The sequence below is a fragment of the Lepidochelys kempii genome, chromosome 1, assembly GCF_965140265.1.
Source record: "Lepidochelys kempii isolate rLepKem1 chromosome 1, rLepKem1.hap2, whole genome shotgun sequence".
Classification (NCBI taxonomy): domain Eukaryota; kingdom Metazoa; phylum Chordata; order Testudines; family Cheloniidae; genus Lepidochelys; species Lepidochelys kempii.
The window spans coordinates 122,417,767-122,436,102 of NC_133256.1; the positions used below are offsets into that span (position 1 = coordinate 122,417,767).

General features: G+C 42.5%; 1 protein-coding gene across 2 annotated transcripts in view; it reads right to left on the reverse strand.

The window, feature by feature from the left end:
* The window catches only part of SLC9A7 (solute carrier family 9 member A7), a 134,708-nt gene that overhangs the window by 35,046 nt on the left and 81,326 nt on the right, over nucleotides 1-18,336 (reverse strand). For both annotated transcript variants that reach the window (XM_073353345.1, XM_073353354.1), the window contains exons 8-12: nucleotides 13,620-13,725; nucleotides 12,524-12,612; nucleotides 12,318-12,431; nucleotides 7,955-8,066; nucleotides 6,418-6,571 (exon numbers count right to left, since the gene is read on the reverse strand). In XM_073353345.1, the coding sequence (XP_073209446.1) occupies nucleotides 6,418-6,571; nucleotides 7,955-8,066; nucleotides 12,318-12,431; nucleotides 12,524-12,612; nucleotides 13,620-13,725 (575 nt within the window). The remainder of the gene's footprint in view (nucleotides 1-6,417; nucleotides 6,572-7,954; nucleotides 8,067-12,317; nucleotides 12,432-12,523; nucleotides 12,613-13,619; nucleotides 13,726-18,336) is intronic.

Below are 18,336 nucleotides of genomic sequence, written 5' to 3' on the forward strand. Positions count from 1 at the left end.
TAGGCTTCCAAGAGAGGTCGTGGAATCTCCCTCAAAGGAGGTTTTTAAGAACAGGTTGGACAAACACCTGTTAAAGATGGTCTAGGTTTACTTTCTCCTGCTTCAGTGCAGGGGCTGGACTAGGTGACCTCTCAAGGTCCCTTCCAGCCCTACATTTCTAGGATTGGCTACACATATACACATAAGATATATCTATAATATAGATTTAGAGAGAGAGATTGTGTGCATATGTGTATAAGATATGGCCAATGCATGTACGCACAAAAACTATATTTAAAAAAAAAAATTACAGGTTGCAAAGTAGAGCATTCTAACATTAGCATGTTCCAGAACGAAGGTTACCTTGTTGCAGGTAGTGACACCTACAGTTAAGGCTGCCTGAGTCTTTCCATTCTAAGATTCTCTTTTCAGTTGCTTATAACTGCCAGACTAACAGGCTGATTACTTTCCATGGCTTATGTCTGTCTCAGCTATTTTTGGAAAATTACAACAAAACCTGTTTAGCTTTTTCCTCAGAATGAGTTTAGCGAAAAATACATTTTTACGGACGTTAAAATATCCCTTCAACCATTCTGTTGAGAAGCTCTAGGGCCTCCATACTTTGGAGCAGGGACTTCAAATCTGGCAGGAGGGCACCCTGGTGTCTGGGATGTGCCTTTTGACATCCCCCCCCCAAATAACCCACCCTAATTTAACCACATTACAAGCCCCTAAAAATTCCAGTTTGCACATGCTCAGTAGACACTTCTTGGAGTTTGGACGCTAAATTTTCCTGAAGAGTCTATCTGCTCTGAGCACGCTCTAGCTCTGGGATGCAGGGATGGAGCAGGATTAACTGCTCTTTCCCAGTACTGGGGGCCACAGTGGCACCAGCACAGGAACGGAGAGCAGGGAGTCCCTCTCTCCAGGCAGAGCAGAGGGGAAGCAGTTTGACTTGAAGGCAGAGGGGACTAAGGCCAGATTGGGTCCTATTGGTCAAGGAGGCAGGGAGCCAATGGGAGGGTAGGGAAGGGGAGACTGAGCTCAAACTCAAAGCGTGGGGGACTGGTTGGGCAAGGAGATTGGGAGTGGGGGAGGCGGAGATCAGATGTGGAGCCTGGGGAGGAGGCCGGGACTCGGACAGAGAAACTGGAAGAGGAGAAGACTGGGATGAGGAGCCAGTGCTTGGGAAGGGGGCTAAATAGGTTTCAACCCTGCTGATGACCCACGTGGGTGTTAGTATGATGCCACATGATGGAATTTCTGCCTGTGCAATCTTAATTCAAACCCTTGTGCAGATTATAATTCATCTTTTAATTACATGATGATATTTTCTCCACAGGACACCTGCCTCATTCAGGGAATGGCTGGCTCATTACAAAAGCAGCTTTGCCTCTCTTGGAATTGACACCTCCTAATCTATTATTGGGAGTGGACTACATCCACCCTGATGAAATTGGCCCTGTCAACACTGGTTCTCTACTTGTGAGGTAACTCCCCTCTCTTCATGTGTCAGTATAATAATGCCTGCATCTGTAATTTTCACTCCATGCATCTGACAAAGTGGATTCTAACCTACAAAAGCTTATGCCCAAATAAATCTGTTAGTCTTTAAGGTGCCACCGGACTCCTTGCTGCCTCATTCAGTGCACTGGATGGTGCTCACTGAATGAGTGAATATTGAATATTTTGTTTTATTCTCATTGGTCAGTATCTGGCCCCATGCCTCATTTACTGCACATCACTCAATTTCTCATTGCTTAAGTTTTTAAGCTCAGTTGTACATTGCGCAATTTTACTTCCATATAGTTAAAACATTCAATAAGTCTTTGTATCTGAATAAGTTGGACAACAGGACTTCAATTAAAAATCCTGCTATTTCAATAGTAACCATGTCACTATGCATCATTTAAGTACCAAAAAATAAAAAAAGTTAGTATTGGAAATCAGAGCTTCTCCCCCCAGCAAGAACAGTGCTTAATTATATCTTCATCACAAGCTATTTTACAGTTCCTAAAATTCAGAAAAAAGTTTATTAATTAAAATTCATGTTTTGAAATGAATTAATTCCAGCTACTTGTAGTGACTATTCCCACCCACCTAGTTTGAAACAACGAATTCTGAACAAAAACAGGGAGGACACTAGTCTGCATTTTGCTTCAATAGCAACATTCAGTACTAAACTGGAAAAAGGAAGCAATGCCCCAATAGGTCACCCATTCCTAATGAACAATGACAGACCCTTATTTTGAGTTATAAATGCAAGAGTTCCCTTTCTCTGTGAGAAGTACAAATGAAATCTTGTCAGCCACTCTCTTGAGAGGAACTTTGACAATGCTTCTGATTTACTGGCCTGTCAGATCTCTCTGAAGTTTGTTAGCAGCTTCAGGCAGGAAAAATGTTTCTTGGCTTAAACCACCAAATGGGAGGAGACTAGATTTTTAAACTTTTTTCCCCCCACTAGATTATCCAAGCTAAACTGTATTTTCCAAACAAAAACAAACTCACTTCTCCAAGAACAAAGCCATTTACCATTCAGGTACTTAAATGTAATCTTCCAAAGACAACTATGAGATCCAAGAAACTCAAGCATCTGATATGATGATGGGAATGAAAAAAAAATTAAACACCAGTAGTAATAATTTAACATGTTTAGTTTCCAATGGCTGAATCTAAAATGGACATAACTTCGCAAACAAGGTAAGTGTGGAAGAATTTTATTAGTTTTAGCTGGAGTTTTGTTTTTTTCTTTTATAAACTCGTTATACTAATGGCTCAAGAATTAAGATGAAGTTTAAGGTTAAACACTATGTATTTTCATTTTGTCAATCTAATATAAGAATGACAAAATGAAAATATATATTGTTTAGCTGCACTTTAGCTTCATCCATTGCACATGAGTAGTGCATCATGTTCTGAAAATCCATTTTCTCTTCTAGCACCCTAGTCATATTCACATACAATGAATTGAGTTAGAGATGAAGTAGCAGTGTTGGCCCTCAAATTCTTCTGCCTTTATTGCTTCCTACTCAACCATTAACCTTATTTTCATGTGTAAACTGGAAATTAAAGGCTTAAAGTTTACCTCTGTAGAGGCAGCACTGTTGGGAGTGGAAGCCAGAAATTGCGAAATACCAATCCCAACTGCAATCAATTTATTGTGTTACACTATGAAAGTGATTTAGGCCCCCACGTCCCAGATCTGTCTTCACCACAGAGTTAACTTGAGTTCTTACTTGGGCATTGTCCCTCCGCTGCTTCCCATCCACACACAAAACCCTTTCATTTGAGGTTTAGCAGTGCTTTAAACTCAGGTTAGCAGGCCCAGCTGAAGGTATGGGCTAGCCCCCGGTGCCACTTTCACGCAGGCTGGTAACTCAGCCTGTATGCACACTGCATGAGGCTGATAATCCTCCAGCACCTTCCCACAATTCCCCGCCCCTCTTGTGCCCAGGACAGACAATTTTACCCACAATTCCTTGGGAAACAATCACAGAGCAGCTCATCTTACTGCAGTCCAAAGAACATGGGATGTGTCCCCAGAAGTCCTGGTGACACACACAGGTGAGTGCAGCACCAAGGACAAACACACTAACTCAGGTGGGGCTTTGCAGTGTAGCTGCTCACACCCAGGCTAGGCCAACCTGCGTGCTCAAACCCTAGTGCTGATCACCCAGGCTAACTGTGCAGTGAGAGCATGCACTTCAGCTGAAATACCGGCTACCTCACAGGGTTTTTGTGAGGATTCATTAATCTTTATTAATGAAAGTGTAAAGTTAATAGTCAAAATGTAGCAGGATTAAAGGAAAACCACTCTGAATTTCACAGGGTACAAGTGGCCTTTTTTTTATGGTTGTCTGCAACATCTGAATTACAGGTCCAGTTCATGAACTGCATCATTGCCCCCTCTCCCACTTAATCTAGTAAATGAACAAAAAGCAATGTTAATCTTTAATCTCTTTTCTGTTAAAGTATCCTGTATAATTAAACACTTCTTAACTCTCAACCTCTCACGCTTTATTTACTGCAATCTAATTTAAAGGGCGTAAGTGCCAGGGGCACATGTAAACCAACAGTGAATATCCTGAATTCCATACTGCACCTCATCTGAGCCCTATATTCCATGCTATTGCTTCTGTTTGAGATACAGACTTCCTTTAGTTCTGTCTTTATACTGCATCTTCTGATGCCTCACGCCCTACCCAAAAGGATAAGAACTAGCATGTTCAACTCTTCTGAACTTCACTGGGAAGCTGTAATCTCTATCCCTCTGCTAGCCTCCTATAACAAAGGGGGTATTTTACTTCTCAGTGGCTGACACTGTATCATGACAAATGACCACTGACCAGTGTTTGAGTTTCTAACTCTTATTCAGCTGCACATGGCTGCCATCTTCTGGTTTAAGTAAGTTTAATTTTATGTGGCCTCTGGGAAGACATACTGCAGCAGTTCCAGTGAACACTGTACAGGGGTCAGTCAAATACTGCATTTCCTAACCAGAATGCTATGAACAGATCTATATCATTATACAGATGAGAGGTTAACCATTTTGTTCTGTTCAACCAAGCCAAAAAGGTAGTGATTTCTTTTCACTTCCAATCGGGGGTGCTGTTATGCCTCCAACACACAACTGAATACCTATAGGTACGTCAATCTGCCCTGCTGTGACATTACAGTTGTCTTTTGGAAGCTATTCCAGGAGTGGTATCACAGCACTGGTCAACTAGTGTTTTTACCTGTGCGGCTTCATGGCCTGAATTATTTATTTTGGGGAGTGGCACTTGCATGAAGAGCATAAGAAAAGAACACTGTGTTACCTACTCATAGGGCCACTTCAATAGTTTTGCTCAATCATCAACAGAGCAATCAGTCAGAACAACAATGTCCTCCCTCAAATGCCTCCAGAAAGGCTCATGTCACCTCAGGTTCCTAGACTGGACCATCCAAAAAAACGTTCATCACTGCAAGAGGAGAGGTACACCTCATCCTCAAATTGCAAAAGGCAATTACAGGCCTGTGATAGGAGCAGTATTTCCAGCTGTCCCAACTAAGACCTACCCAAACACTCAAGAATGTACCCAGCTGTTCAAGTGTAACCTTCAGCCACCTGGAATGACCCCTAGGTCATCACAGTGAGGTGAGAATCTAAGGAGTTGGGGGTGGGTAATGTCTGAGCGCCTTTGCTAGCCGTAGCTACTAAAGCTAGACTGTCCCCTGAGAATTTGCCTAGAAAATTCTAGAGGAAAACAAGGCAGTGTATTGAATTCTCAGAAGTGCTGAATGCTGGCCTGTTTCTGCACCCATTGCCTGCAATGGTTCAACTTCCACTGATTTCAATGGGAGCAGTTAGGCCAATTCCAAGTGTTTTTGGAAATCCCACGCACTCAGAGTCATCTCTTAACTAAACCTAGGAAGTACAGATCAGCTGGTGGTACTGGCAATTTCCTCTTTGTCCAACTACAGGGGTAACCTGCTAATTTTACCTAAGACAAATTGAGACTTACCTCTGCATCTGCAGTTTTCCCTTATGCTTCCCTATACCCTACTACAGGACTTTGGATATTGCCAATTCTGGTGAGCACACTTAGTATTGAAGGCAATCAGTATATTGTAAGGGCCACACAGCATGCGTACAGTATGCCATTTTTTCTCTTCAGCTGCCAAAACCCTAATATAGCAGGAGCATACCTGCTAAATAACTGTTGATGGATTCATGAGTCTCTAGGGCTTTTGCTTCCCATGATAAGCAGCTTCAAAAAATATATATGCCTCTAACGTCAGAGCATCTGTATATTGGCGGTTTGACTAAGTTGTTATGATTAAATACTATAACCATAATCTGTACGTTGGCCATGTCCTCAAGCCTTTTCAAACCCTTGAATGTCCTTCGCTATAATACAGTAACCAGAATAAATACAGTACAGTAAGATCCTGATTATTCGAACAGTCCAGGAAACACCAAATTTGTTTGGATAACAGCCTGTTTAGAAAGGGGCTGATCCAGCTCCCACTGAAACCATGAAAAGTCTCCCACTGAATTCAATAAGAGCAGGAGCAGGGCTACTATCAGGGACCAATAGATGGGGACTGGTATTAGTTCATTAGATACAGAAGTTGGGCTATAGGGGCCCTATTGTCTTCCTTGTAGGATACGAGCAATTTCCATTCAAGTCAATAGATGTTACTTGTATCCTGCTAAGGAGCTCAGGCCTCCAGGTGTTTTGGTTATTAGGGATCCTACTGTACTATACACTCATAGTGTCAACTAAATAAGAAGTTACTTTTGTGTCCTTGCAAATACATCTGTACCCCTTAAAATCTAGAGATGCCTAACAAGCATCACACAGGGGGCTTTAGTGCATCAGCGACTAGCAGAGTACAGTATTTTTTAATTTTTTAAAGACTAGAACATTGCCCAGTGTTTGGATGTGTACTGACCTAATGTTCAGCCACGACAGCATGGGCGTTGTGCCTCCACCAATAATCCAGACAGTGAAAAAGACAATAAGAAGGGTTGTTGAGAACATCATTTGATGGGAGTACGTAGCAGTGTCTCGTATGGCCAGAGCAAATGCCATGGCTCCCCTAAGACCTGCACAGAAAGAAAGGAATGAACCAGATGAACTCCGTAAGTCCCAGTGACAGTATTCACAAAACTTTCTTAAACATTCATCCAGTCTAAAAACAAAACCCCAAGACATTGCATAGGAGCCAAAAGAAGGGACTCCCCACTGTACCAGCTTTTTAAAATAACCAAACCCCATGACACCACCACCTGATCTGGCCCATTAACATGTGCAATGTCAGCACTGCAATGCCCTGCACAAACCCCTACTCACCTCAGGCACAGGGGCTATGTTATGATAGGGAGGGGGCATGGTCAGAGTGTGCTGTGCTCCAGCTATGCTCAGCTGGCTATGGTTCCTTACAAACCAGAGTCAGCAGGCATAAGTTCAAGCAGCTCTTACACTGTTCTAACCTATGCCATGGCTCAGGACAGAGCATATCTGCTCTGAAAATGAGGAAGCAGTAACAAGGTACCTGACCGCTTTGTTCTCTGCCACAGCATTTTCATTAACATGGTTATGAGTCCAAAGGTAATTGTATAAATAATAGAGACAAATATTTTCAGAAAATCTTGTGGAAAGAAACTGCCTGCTGACTGAAGTAAAAATACATTTTAGAAATTAAGAAGCTCCCTGCATCCAGAAAGAGCATGCAAACATTTCAATTTGTTCTCACAGCTCTAACACCAGTGTTGCTATAAAAGAGTTGTGAGCTTGGAGAATTCTGGGTAATAACATGCTTCTAAGCACAGCACACATCCCACTGGGTTTCAGAATTCCAGCAGCAAGGCCTACCCAGACAGGCAGCCACGGACTTATTTGTAACAACAGTAAAAACACTCAGTAATTTGTTTTTACTAGCAAGGAAACATGAACATTAGCAGCTCACTTGTGTGACAGAGAAAGCAAATAAAATACTCCCCTCCCCTTTTCTTTACTTTAACTCTTAACTCTAGGTGGTTTTTCCACACTTATATTTCTGACAGCATTGGTCCTGTCATTCTCTAAAGGTAATTTTTTTGGGGGCGGGGGGAGGGTGAAGGGAGGGAGTGGAATATTGCAAAAATTTTCAGTTCCCCTCCCCTTTTCTATTAGCAAAATTTCAAAACCATGAGCATTTTGACCAATCTTAGTCATAACCATGCAGGGGTCATCCAGCTAATAGAGACCAGAGACTGTCACTCCTGTCAGAATCATGACAGATTCTGATCTATTTGTAAAGAACTGAACTGAAGTTGAAGAATAGGAGACAGACACTGTATAAAGATGCTATGCTAAGTCAATTGCTATAGCACTATTTTAATTAAAACAAACAAAAAACAACCCATCACCCTTCTCCTGTTCAGAAATTGCACCAGAGGATCATTTATGTTTATGTAAAACAGAATTATTGCTTCAAACACTTTTACCTGAAAACATCATCATGTGCTGAAAGTTCCAACTGATCTTGTGCCTTCTGCCCAGATTCAAGAAGAAAGAGAGAGGGTAGATGTGTGCAGCTCTGCCCAAAAAGATTGCAATCTGATCACAGCTGGGGGTTAAGGCTCTACTGGTCTTAGGATAGATACACAGTCGCTGACATCTGCTCCATCATCAGGCTACTGAAAACTTAACACAACCTATTCACTGGAGCAAAAGGTAAGTTACTTTTCCTCCTATAAGTGACTTAGAAATGTACATTGACAGTAAAAAGGTCTTCTTACTCATTAGGCTGATTACTTTATACCTTACTGGAGTATAGAAATTTGACATTTAATATATAAATCAAGATTATTTGATACAGATTGAAATATTAAAAAAATTGAAGGATGCAGTCAAACACCTTCAAATATTAACAACTAAACAGACCTCAGCACGAGAACTTAAACTCTGCTTTTTAATACAGCTCAGAAAACTAGCAGGAACCAAAGAGGATTCCACAGCCCCTTTTATTTGTTCTGAATCAGTTTGTTGAGGAGAGAGGGATGTATGAGAAGAAGGAAGATACAGTCTCCTCCAAAGCACTTTTAAAATACAATATGGTACACAAAAACCTCATTGGTTGCCCACATGGTTAGCTCACACAACAGGGAACCACTCTGATTTGAATACAGCATGAAACAATTTATCAGAAAAGTCCACCCCATTTTCAGAGGAGTTCTCCAAAGCCAGAGGGTGACTACTGTAATCTCTGCTTCATTATCTATCTTCCTGATGACTTCTAAATCCTTTCCACTTCAGAAAATCCACTGAGGCCTTTTCTCTCGTACATTTACAAAATTATAATGAAAACTAAAATCTAGACCAGAGGTTCTCAAACTTTTTTTTTTCCATGGACCACTTGAAAATTGCTGAGAGTCTCAGCAGACAACTTAATGATCTTTCCAAATGTTGTATGCACCGTTAGCTAACGACTGTATTGTAAAGCGCTACGGATAAAAGCGCTATATAAAAAAACCCTTAATAATTAATTTTTTTTCTTCTACAAATAAAAGCACACAACTCCTATTTTAATATCAGTAGTCTTACCTTTCTAATGCGATGGATGTGCCCTCTCTCTCCTACCACAGCAAGTCCCAAGTTGGGGCTGGGAAGGAGGGCCGTCTCTCCCCAGCAGCCGCAGCCCTGGAGCTGGGGAAAGCCGCCTTTTTCTCTGGCCGCCGCAGTCCTGCGTATCCCAAATTCCCCCACCCCCTCTTCTCACCCCACTGCCCCCTCCCACCTACCTCCTATTCCCCCCAAGGCCACCACCTCACCTTATGTGTGTGTCTTCTCCAGGGTTCAGGCAGCTAATTAGTGGAGCCACGCCTGCGCGGCTCCACTAATTAGGTGGGTGGCCCTTCATTCTCTTGTGTGCGGCCGCCCAAGTGAGCACCTTAGAGGGAACTATCACAGACCACCTGAATGGAGCTTGCGGACCACGGGTGGTCCACGGACCACAGTTTGAGAACCTCTGCTCTAGACCGTAACATATGCCCATCTATATCCCCAACCTCTCCAGAGCTGAGCATAAAATAAGAGCTAACAGTCAACAGCCAAACATGGGGAAGGGTTTTTTTTGTTTGTTTTAATATGTATATACTTTACACAGAGGCAAATTTATACGCAGTACTTTGCTATAGTATGTGGAATTTGAAAAAGCTGCATATTAGACAGGGTGAGAGAACAGCAGAGGAAGAAGAATAGGAGATTAAAATATACTAGTGCAGGGATCGGCAACCTTTGGCATGTGGCCCATCAGAGAAATCTGCTGGCGGGCTGTTCGGCTGATCACAGCTCCCACTGGCCATGGTTCGCCGTTCCGGGACTGTGGGAAGCGGAAGCGAACACGTCCCTGGTCCCACGCCACTTCCCACAGCCCCCACTGGCCTGAAATGGCAAACCGCAGCCAGTGGGAGCTGTGATCGGCCGAACCTGTGGACGCTGCAGGTAAACAAACCATCCCGGCCCACCAGCGGATTTCCCTGATGGGTCGCGTGCCAAAGGTTGCCAGTCCCCACTAGTGAAAGCCACCTTTTAAAAAAAAATAAATCACATCCATCCATCCAAAATTTAGGCGATTAGGCACACTGGGAAGGGGACATTTTCCATGAGTCTTGCCATAAAGTTTAATTATGTAATTCCCTCAGGAAGGTTTATATTTTATCAGGATGAAGGTTGCAAAAATCACACATTGTTCAGTTGAGGAGTGAGATAAAAACCTCCTTAGAAGCAATATTCTCACCTAGACCAGACCAGCCGTATTTTGATGTGCAGATTACACAAAACTACTTAAGATAGTTAAGTCCCCGGTAGACTGCGAAGAGCTACACAAGGATCTCTCAAAACTGGGTAACTGGGCAACAAAATGGCAGATGAAATTCAATGTTGATAAATGCAAAGTAATGCACCTTGGAAAATATAATCCCAATTATACATAGAAAACAAAGGGGTCTAAATTAGCTGTTACCACTCAAGAAAGGGATCATGGAGTTATTGTGAATAGTTATCTGAAAACATCAACTCAATGCGCAGTGGCAGTCAAAAAAAGCTAACAGAATGTCGGGAATCATTAAGAAAGGGATAGATAATAAGACAGAAAATATCATATTGCCTCCATATTGATCTATGGTACATCCACATCTTGAATACTGCGTGCAGATGTGGTTGCCCCATCTCAAAAAAGATATATTGGAATTGGAAAAGGTTCAGAAAATGGCAACAAAAATTATGAGAGGTATGGAGCAGTTTCCATATGAGGCAAGAATAATAAGATTGGGACTTTTCATCTTGGAAAAGAGACGAGTAAGGGGGGGGGGATATAATAGAGGTTTATAAAATCATGACTGGTGTGAAGAAAGTATTGTTTACACCTTCTCATAACACAAGAACTAGGTGTCACCCAATGAAATTAATAGGCAGCAGGTTTAAAACAAACAAACGGAAGTATTTTTCCACACAATGCACAGTCAACCTGTGGAACGCCTTGACAGAGGATGTTGTGAAGGCCAAGTCTATAACAGGGTTCAAAAAAGAACTAGGTAAGTTCATGGAGGACAGGTCCATCAATGGCTTTTAGCCAGGATGGACAGGCATGGTGTCCCTAGCCTCTGTTTACCAGAAGCTGAGAATGGTGACAAAGGATGGATCACTCGATGATTACCTGTTCTGTTCATTCCCTCTGTGGCACCTGGCATTGGCCACTGTCGGAAGACAGGATGCTGGGCTAGATGGACCATTGGTCTGACCCGTATAGGGGTGTGTTTGTAAGTAAAATAAATGTCAGGCAATATAACATACTTCCTTGTGTTTTAAAACCTGGAGAAGGTCAACTTTACTGAGCCATCTTCTATTTTATCAGAGGTGGATTAAGGCCAGATGTGTTCTGGGCTAGCTAAAAACCCAATGTCACAAAAACCTAGAACCCTAATTTCATCTTGTTTTATTGAGCCATCGCTGTTCACAGAAAGTTAGCACTCTCTTATTTGGACTCTGGCATGGTAGGTTCTCTGTTATTTACCCTCAGCTAATCAATTTTCCAGGTATATGCAAAGGAGTGTCTAAGAGCATGTCTACACTACAAAGTAAGTCCACGTAAGGCAGCTTACGTCAACCTATGTAAGCGTACACACTACAGTGTCCCTCCTGTCATTGTAACTTGCCCATTACGCCGACCTAGTAAACCCACCTCAATGAGGCGGGAAAGGCTTAGGCTGATGTAGGTTGGGCGATGCAGTTGGTAGGTTGGGCGATGCTGGGAGCCGGGAGCTTAGTGCTTGGTGCTGAGGCACTGTCCCTCTTAAGGTAGCATGGACATGACATGAAAAAACGCACTAATTATTGCGGTGGCTGTAAGTCAGCCTAACATATGTAGACTTAATTGTGTAGTGTAGACATGGCCTAACTAATGCAAGATAGTGCCTTGATTTGTCGACGCTGATTTGAGTGGACAACATAATCCTTTAATTCTGAAACACCTTTTCCACCCAGAATATTTGACGCTTTAAGTTCTGTTCTTATAACTGCAGGGAGTGTAGTGGTCTCCAGCAGATGTGCTATTGAGGAACATAAACCAACGATACACAGCTCTGTTCAGATACATGAGAACCCTGGGGCTTGCATGCCATAAGGTCCTTAGCTCTGCAAGGGCAGATGAAGGCTGTTTTCAAAAGATTTTTGCATCAGCAGCATATTGTAGGAAAACACATCATCTCTTTGAGATGTCCGAGTGGCTGAGGGAAGGCAAAAAAAGCATGACAAGTTTTCAGGTACCTAAAATAAATAACTTGTTAGATGAAAAGCAAGAAAGGATACAAAAGCTCCAATGATGAAAATTGGGCTGAATATGTGTTTCTGGAAAGTAAAAAGAGCTAAACCCATGTACGAAAATATGAAGTTTTCAGCAAGGAAGTGCAGTACCTCAAAGAGCTGGGGAGAAAAACATTCACATGGAAAAATTACACAATAAAACTTAAAAAATCAACACTACACCACTTGGCAAGTGAAGAATAGGGTCTCACCTGCTTAGTTCGGCTCCTTGACTCGACTGACAAATTGTTGTATGTATAATGAGCCTGTGTAATTCCACAAAAGAGAACTGCCACCACACCTGCCAATAGATTCACAGACACAAACAGAGCTGGATGATGAAGTTCTTTGCTTACCATCTTAAATCCAGTATGAACATAATTACTTGATTCTCCTGACTGCCTTCTTTATTATTTGTATGACCATTGCACCGAGGAGCTCTAGTCATGGACTAGGTTCCCACTGTGTAAGGTGCTGTACCAACACACAACAAAAAGACAGTCCCTTGCCCTGCCACTTTGCTTATACTCGTGGTTTAACACATTGTTCTTTAGTTCTTGAGGATTTATTCCTCACAGAAAAGGGAAGTTGAAAGATGTTTTTGTTAACCAACCATTTCTTTAAGACTATTAAATTCAAATTTTAGAGCTCTCCAAATGGTCTTCAACAAAATAAATGAGCGGCATGGCTTGGACACACTGCTGGTAACAGACAGCAGAAATCACTTCAATACCTAGGTTTAGGAAACTCAGTGCAGTAGACTGGACTTCTTCTCAGAGAAGATTCATTAGGAGAGGAGAGCTGTCCTTGATTTAAGTCCAAGAGAGAAAAGATATACAGAACACTACATCAAATTATGTTTAGCTGGGGATTTGAGGAACCATTACCAAGCTGTATCTGAAGCTAAGGAGTCTCAAGTTACGTAATACAGAGATGACAAAAGGTGCAAGTAGAATTATTTAGCTTTAGAGCTAGGGTCTGAAGTAGTAACTAAAAACAGAAAGCCAGCTCCCTTGGTAATCAGTGTGGGTATTGCGGTCAACACAAAATTAACAATCAAGATTAACATTTCTTGCTTAGAGCCAAGTTCTAACATGCATAGACTTTGACAGGTAATAAGAAAAGCCCACATCTTCAAGGAGCTGTTTTCCACTGTAGTTTTACCAGTAAAGAAAGTGAAAACATTTTAGCATCAAAATCATGCATCTTATATGAAGTCCTACTAAAACAGATTTAATAAGGTAAGTGAAAAAAAAAGGAGATGGACAGAAGTTTGATCTCTCTGTGCTTGACTCCAAAACATCTCACCTGTAAACCCACAAGCTTCCGCTAGCAAGAAAGTGCTCCAGGACATCAGGAAGAAGAGAGCGGTCTCCAGCAGGGGGAAGCAATGCAGTTTGGTAAACTTGGTCACGTAAACACTTTGTTAAGGGATCAACAAACACCTGGTGATTTTGGCTGAATGTTAGTACCATCATACCTAATGTTTATAAAAAGCCTTTTTGTCTGCATTAGTGTGAAGTGTCAATCCAAAACCAAGACAATTTCAGCATTAAATGCATCAACTCATCTATGTCAAGGCTGAAATATCAGACACTCAAGAATGAGGAAGTTTAAGGTTTCTTTTGCAACAGTAACCTGGCCACCTTGCACATCTTCTGGTATACAATACATTAGTCACACAAATATATCATTATAACATTCATAAACCAGTCGGAGAACACTTCAATCTCTCTGGTCACGCAATCACAGACATGAAGGTCGCTATCTTAAAACAAAAAAACTTCAAATCCAGACTCCAGCGAGAAACTGCTGAATTGGAATTCATTTGCAAATTGGATACTATTAATTTAGGCTTAAATAGAGACTGGGAGTGGCTAAGTCATTATGCAAGGTAGCCTGTTTCCTCTTGTTTTTTCCTACCCCCCCCCCCCAGATGTTCTGGTTTAACTTGGATTTAAACCTGGAGAATGGTCAGTTTAGATGAGCTATTACCAGCAGGAGAGTGAGTTTGTGTGTGTATGGGGGTGGGGGGGATGTGAGAAAACCTTGATCTATGCAGGAAATAGCCCGACTTGATTATGTAAAGAGTTGTCACTTTGGATGGGCTAGCACCAGCAGGAGAGTGAATTTGTGTGGGGGGGTGGAGGGTGAGAAAACCTGGATTTGTGCTGGAAATGGCCCACCTGTTGATCACTTTAGATAAGCTATTACCAGCAGGACAGTGGGGTGGGAGGAGGTATTGTTTCATGATTTCTGTGTGTATATAAAGTCTGCTGCAGTTTCCACGGTAAACATCTGATGAAGTGAGCTGTAGCTCACGAAAGCTCATGCTCAAATAAATTGGTTAGTCTCTAAGGTGCCACAAGTACTCCTTTTCTTTTTACAAATATATCAAAAAGTTTTACATTTAACCAGACAGACATGACTAGAAATGCTTACTACTACTACTACTACCAAAGTCTTACACAGTGCTATGCATCAGTAGATCTCAGAATGCTTTACAACTGAGGTCAATAACTTTATCCCCATTTTACATCTGGGGATGGCTGTAGTGCACTAGCCTACATTGTCTCCCTATGTGCAATATATGTTTGTTAACATTGTGAGAAGCTGTAACCATTTTAAATCTCTCTATTCTGAGTACTCCACTTCTCAGATTTGATACTGAATTAGTGCTTGTTTCTGAATTAAAGATTTTCCTGGGGTGTTTTTTTTTTTTAATTATTTTTTTTTAAAAGTCCAGAAACATTTTAGTTTAGAGCACACCCAGCCAGAGAAGACCAGCTGTCTTTTACCAAGGCATCTTTGAAATCTGAATGGAAGAGTTCTGATATATATGCTCCAGTATGCCATCTTTATAACGTTGAAGCTACGGAATCATTTTTCTTCAAAACTTGGCTATTTTTGTAGCCTTTGAGACAAACAAAAATCTCAGCTTCAATGAAGCTGTATTTTTTCATGCCCATATAACTTAGAAACAAACCAGCTGAACCAATTTAAGTCAACCTTTCAGGAAAACAAAGATTCATCCTTGACATAAGAGCAAGCCCAGATAATGTCAGCCTAAAAGGAATTTGTTTGAGAAGCTCACAGAGTTACTGAAAGATGGGAAAAAAGAAAAGGAGTACTTGTGGCACCTTAGAGACTAACCAATTTATTTGAGCATGAGCTTTCGTGAGCTACAGCTCACTTCATCGGATGCATACCGTGGAAACTGCAGTAGACATTATATACACACAGAGACCATGAAACAATACCCCCTCCCACCCCACTGTCCTGCTGGTAATAGCTTATCTAAAGTGATCATCAAGTTGGGCCATTTCCAGCACAAATCCAGGTTTTCTCACCCTCCACGCCCCCCCCACACAAACTCACTCTCCTGCTGGTAATGATCACTTTAGATAAGCTATTACCAGCAGGACAGTGGGGTGGGAGGAGGTATTGTTTCATGATCTCTGTGTGTATATAAAGTCTGCTGCAGTTTCCACGGTATGCATCCGATGAAGTGAGCTGTAGCTCACGAAAGCTCATGCTCAAATAAATTGGTTAGTCTCTAAGGTGCCACAAGTACTCCTTTTCTTTTTGCGAATACAGACTAACACGGCTGTTACTCTGAAACCTGAAAGATGGGAGATTGAATTCAACTTCCATTCTACCTTTAAAATAGCACCTGCTCTAGACCTCAAAATAGTTATGATAGAAAAAACTGGTTGCATTCTTTCATATTAATGTTTTAGGCAATTTCCAGTTTCTGTGCTGGCATCAAACACTGGTAGGCATTCAGGACACTTCATACAGTTGATTGTATCTAAAACGAATATGGGTCCTAAACATCTCTGAGCTTTAAGAGGCAGAATGAAACAAAAGAGCTACTAGCAGCAGCAAAAAGATCCTTAATTTGCTGACGGGTATGGGAGAGGCTGCTCTGGCTATGGCAGGATTCTTCTTTTCTCGTGTCCACAGAAGCCCCTCCTCACAGCTGGAAACCATTGGGTTGAGCCACTGTCAGGTGAGCAAATGTAGAACCAGGATGCAGCAAGTGTATGCAGCGTGCTCCCCCTCAGATTCCAGCTGACATCTATATGGGTTTGTCAGGGCCTTGTTAATACCCACTCTTCACCACCATTATACAATGGCAACATGCGTGCTGAGGAGCCATGGGCCAGTGGTTGAAAAGGAGGCTGAGGAGCACTAATGAGGAACGGCAATTCCTTCCTCTGGAGAGCCACAAGGTTTGGAGACCATGCTCCCTACCTCTCCCATTGCCTCACAAGAGAAGCAGTCATCCCTGCAAACTCTGCTGCTCTCATGTGGGCTTTACCAGAGAATTCCATGATCATGATGGGGCCATAAGTGATTAACCATGTACCACCACAGGTGGCCAAATGAATGAGAACACTGTATTTCAATTAAAATCCCTTTAGCATTAAGTAGTCCCATTACTTTTATCTCTCAAAGTTATTACATTGTTATTATTGAAAGGCAAGGATAGAGTCTGCAGCATAATCTGGCTGGAGTTAGAGTTAGATAAGACCAACCTCAGATGAAGAAGGCCATTCAATGATGGTGACATTACACCAAAGAATAAGATTGGTATTTTGGCTATTACCTTATTCTTCATATTATTCCCTTCTCTCACCAAAGCCCAAAATATTGTAGAGAGGGCACCGTACTGTGCTTGTATGCACAACAAGCAGGCAGACTCTGCACTTGCAAGGAAATATTATGTGCAATACCCATACAATATTTTTTTTAAAAAATCACGTAGTTGAGCGTGGCAATACTGACTAGCTATCAGTCCCTGGGTATCTTACCAAAAAACAAAAGAACAAAAGCAAGTTATTTGCATAACTATTTGAAACAATCAAAACAATTTTAAAAATGGGTAATGTATGACTAAACTTCCCCTATTTATTTAATCGACCCTCAATGACAAAATGGTGCAGAGGCAGGCAAAGTGCTCAAAGCTGTGTCAGTACTGGGGAAAATCAGTCAGAAGCAGAAATTTATGAAGCTTGTGTGTGACTTAACCGTAACGGGTTACTGTTCTTTTATACAAAATTAAATCTTTATTTTCAGTATTATACTTGGATAAGATTAAATCTTTTGAAGTGAATCTCACTTGTAAAGGGAAGAGTTTAAAGTTTCATACCCTAACAGAAGATTCCAGTGCATGTATGTTAAAGCAAAGTCTCAAGCTTTTTCTTAATAGATGTTATCTTGTGAACAACCTCCCTTTCTATTCCCTGACTGGCCACTCTGCCTCCCATTCATCAGCAAATAATATCCCTGCGTCAGCAAGAGCAAATGCTAAAATGGATGGGTCATGTTACAACTATTTATGTATTTTAATACATACATTTGGTAGTTGAATATAAATTGAAGTAGCAGCAACATGTGACCAGCCAGCTCCCTATGGACCATTGGCAGACCACAGACCAGTTTGAGGAGCACTGTATTAAACACAGGGGCGGGCAAACTTTTTGGCCTGAGGGTTTCGGAAATTTTATGGAGGGCCGATTGGGGAGGCTGTACCTCCCCAAACAGCCAGGCATGGCCCGACACCCACCCCCCATCCCCACCCCCCCGACAGCCCTGCCGGGACTCCTGCCCCATCCAACCACCCTGTTCCCTGACGGACACCCCGGGACCTCTGCCCCATCCGTCCCTCCCCACTCCCTGTCCCCTGACCGACCCCGGAACCCCTGCCCCTGACTGCCCCCATTCAACCCCCTGTTCCCTGTCCTCTGACCGCCCCGACCCCTATTCACACCCCCACCCTCTATCCAACAGCCCTGCTCCCTGCCCCCTTACTGCCCTGCCTGGAGCACTGGTGGCTGGCGGCGTTACAGCCGCACCGCCCGGCTGGAGCCAGCCATGCACCGCGCAGCACAGAGCACCGGGTCAGGCCGGGCTCTGCAGCGGTGCTGCCCCAGGAGCTCGCAGCCCCGCTGCCCAGAGCATTGCACCGGCAGCACAGTGAGCTGAGGCTGTGGGGGAGGAGGAACAGCAGGGGAGGGGC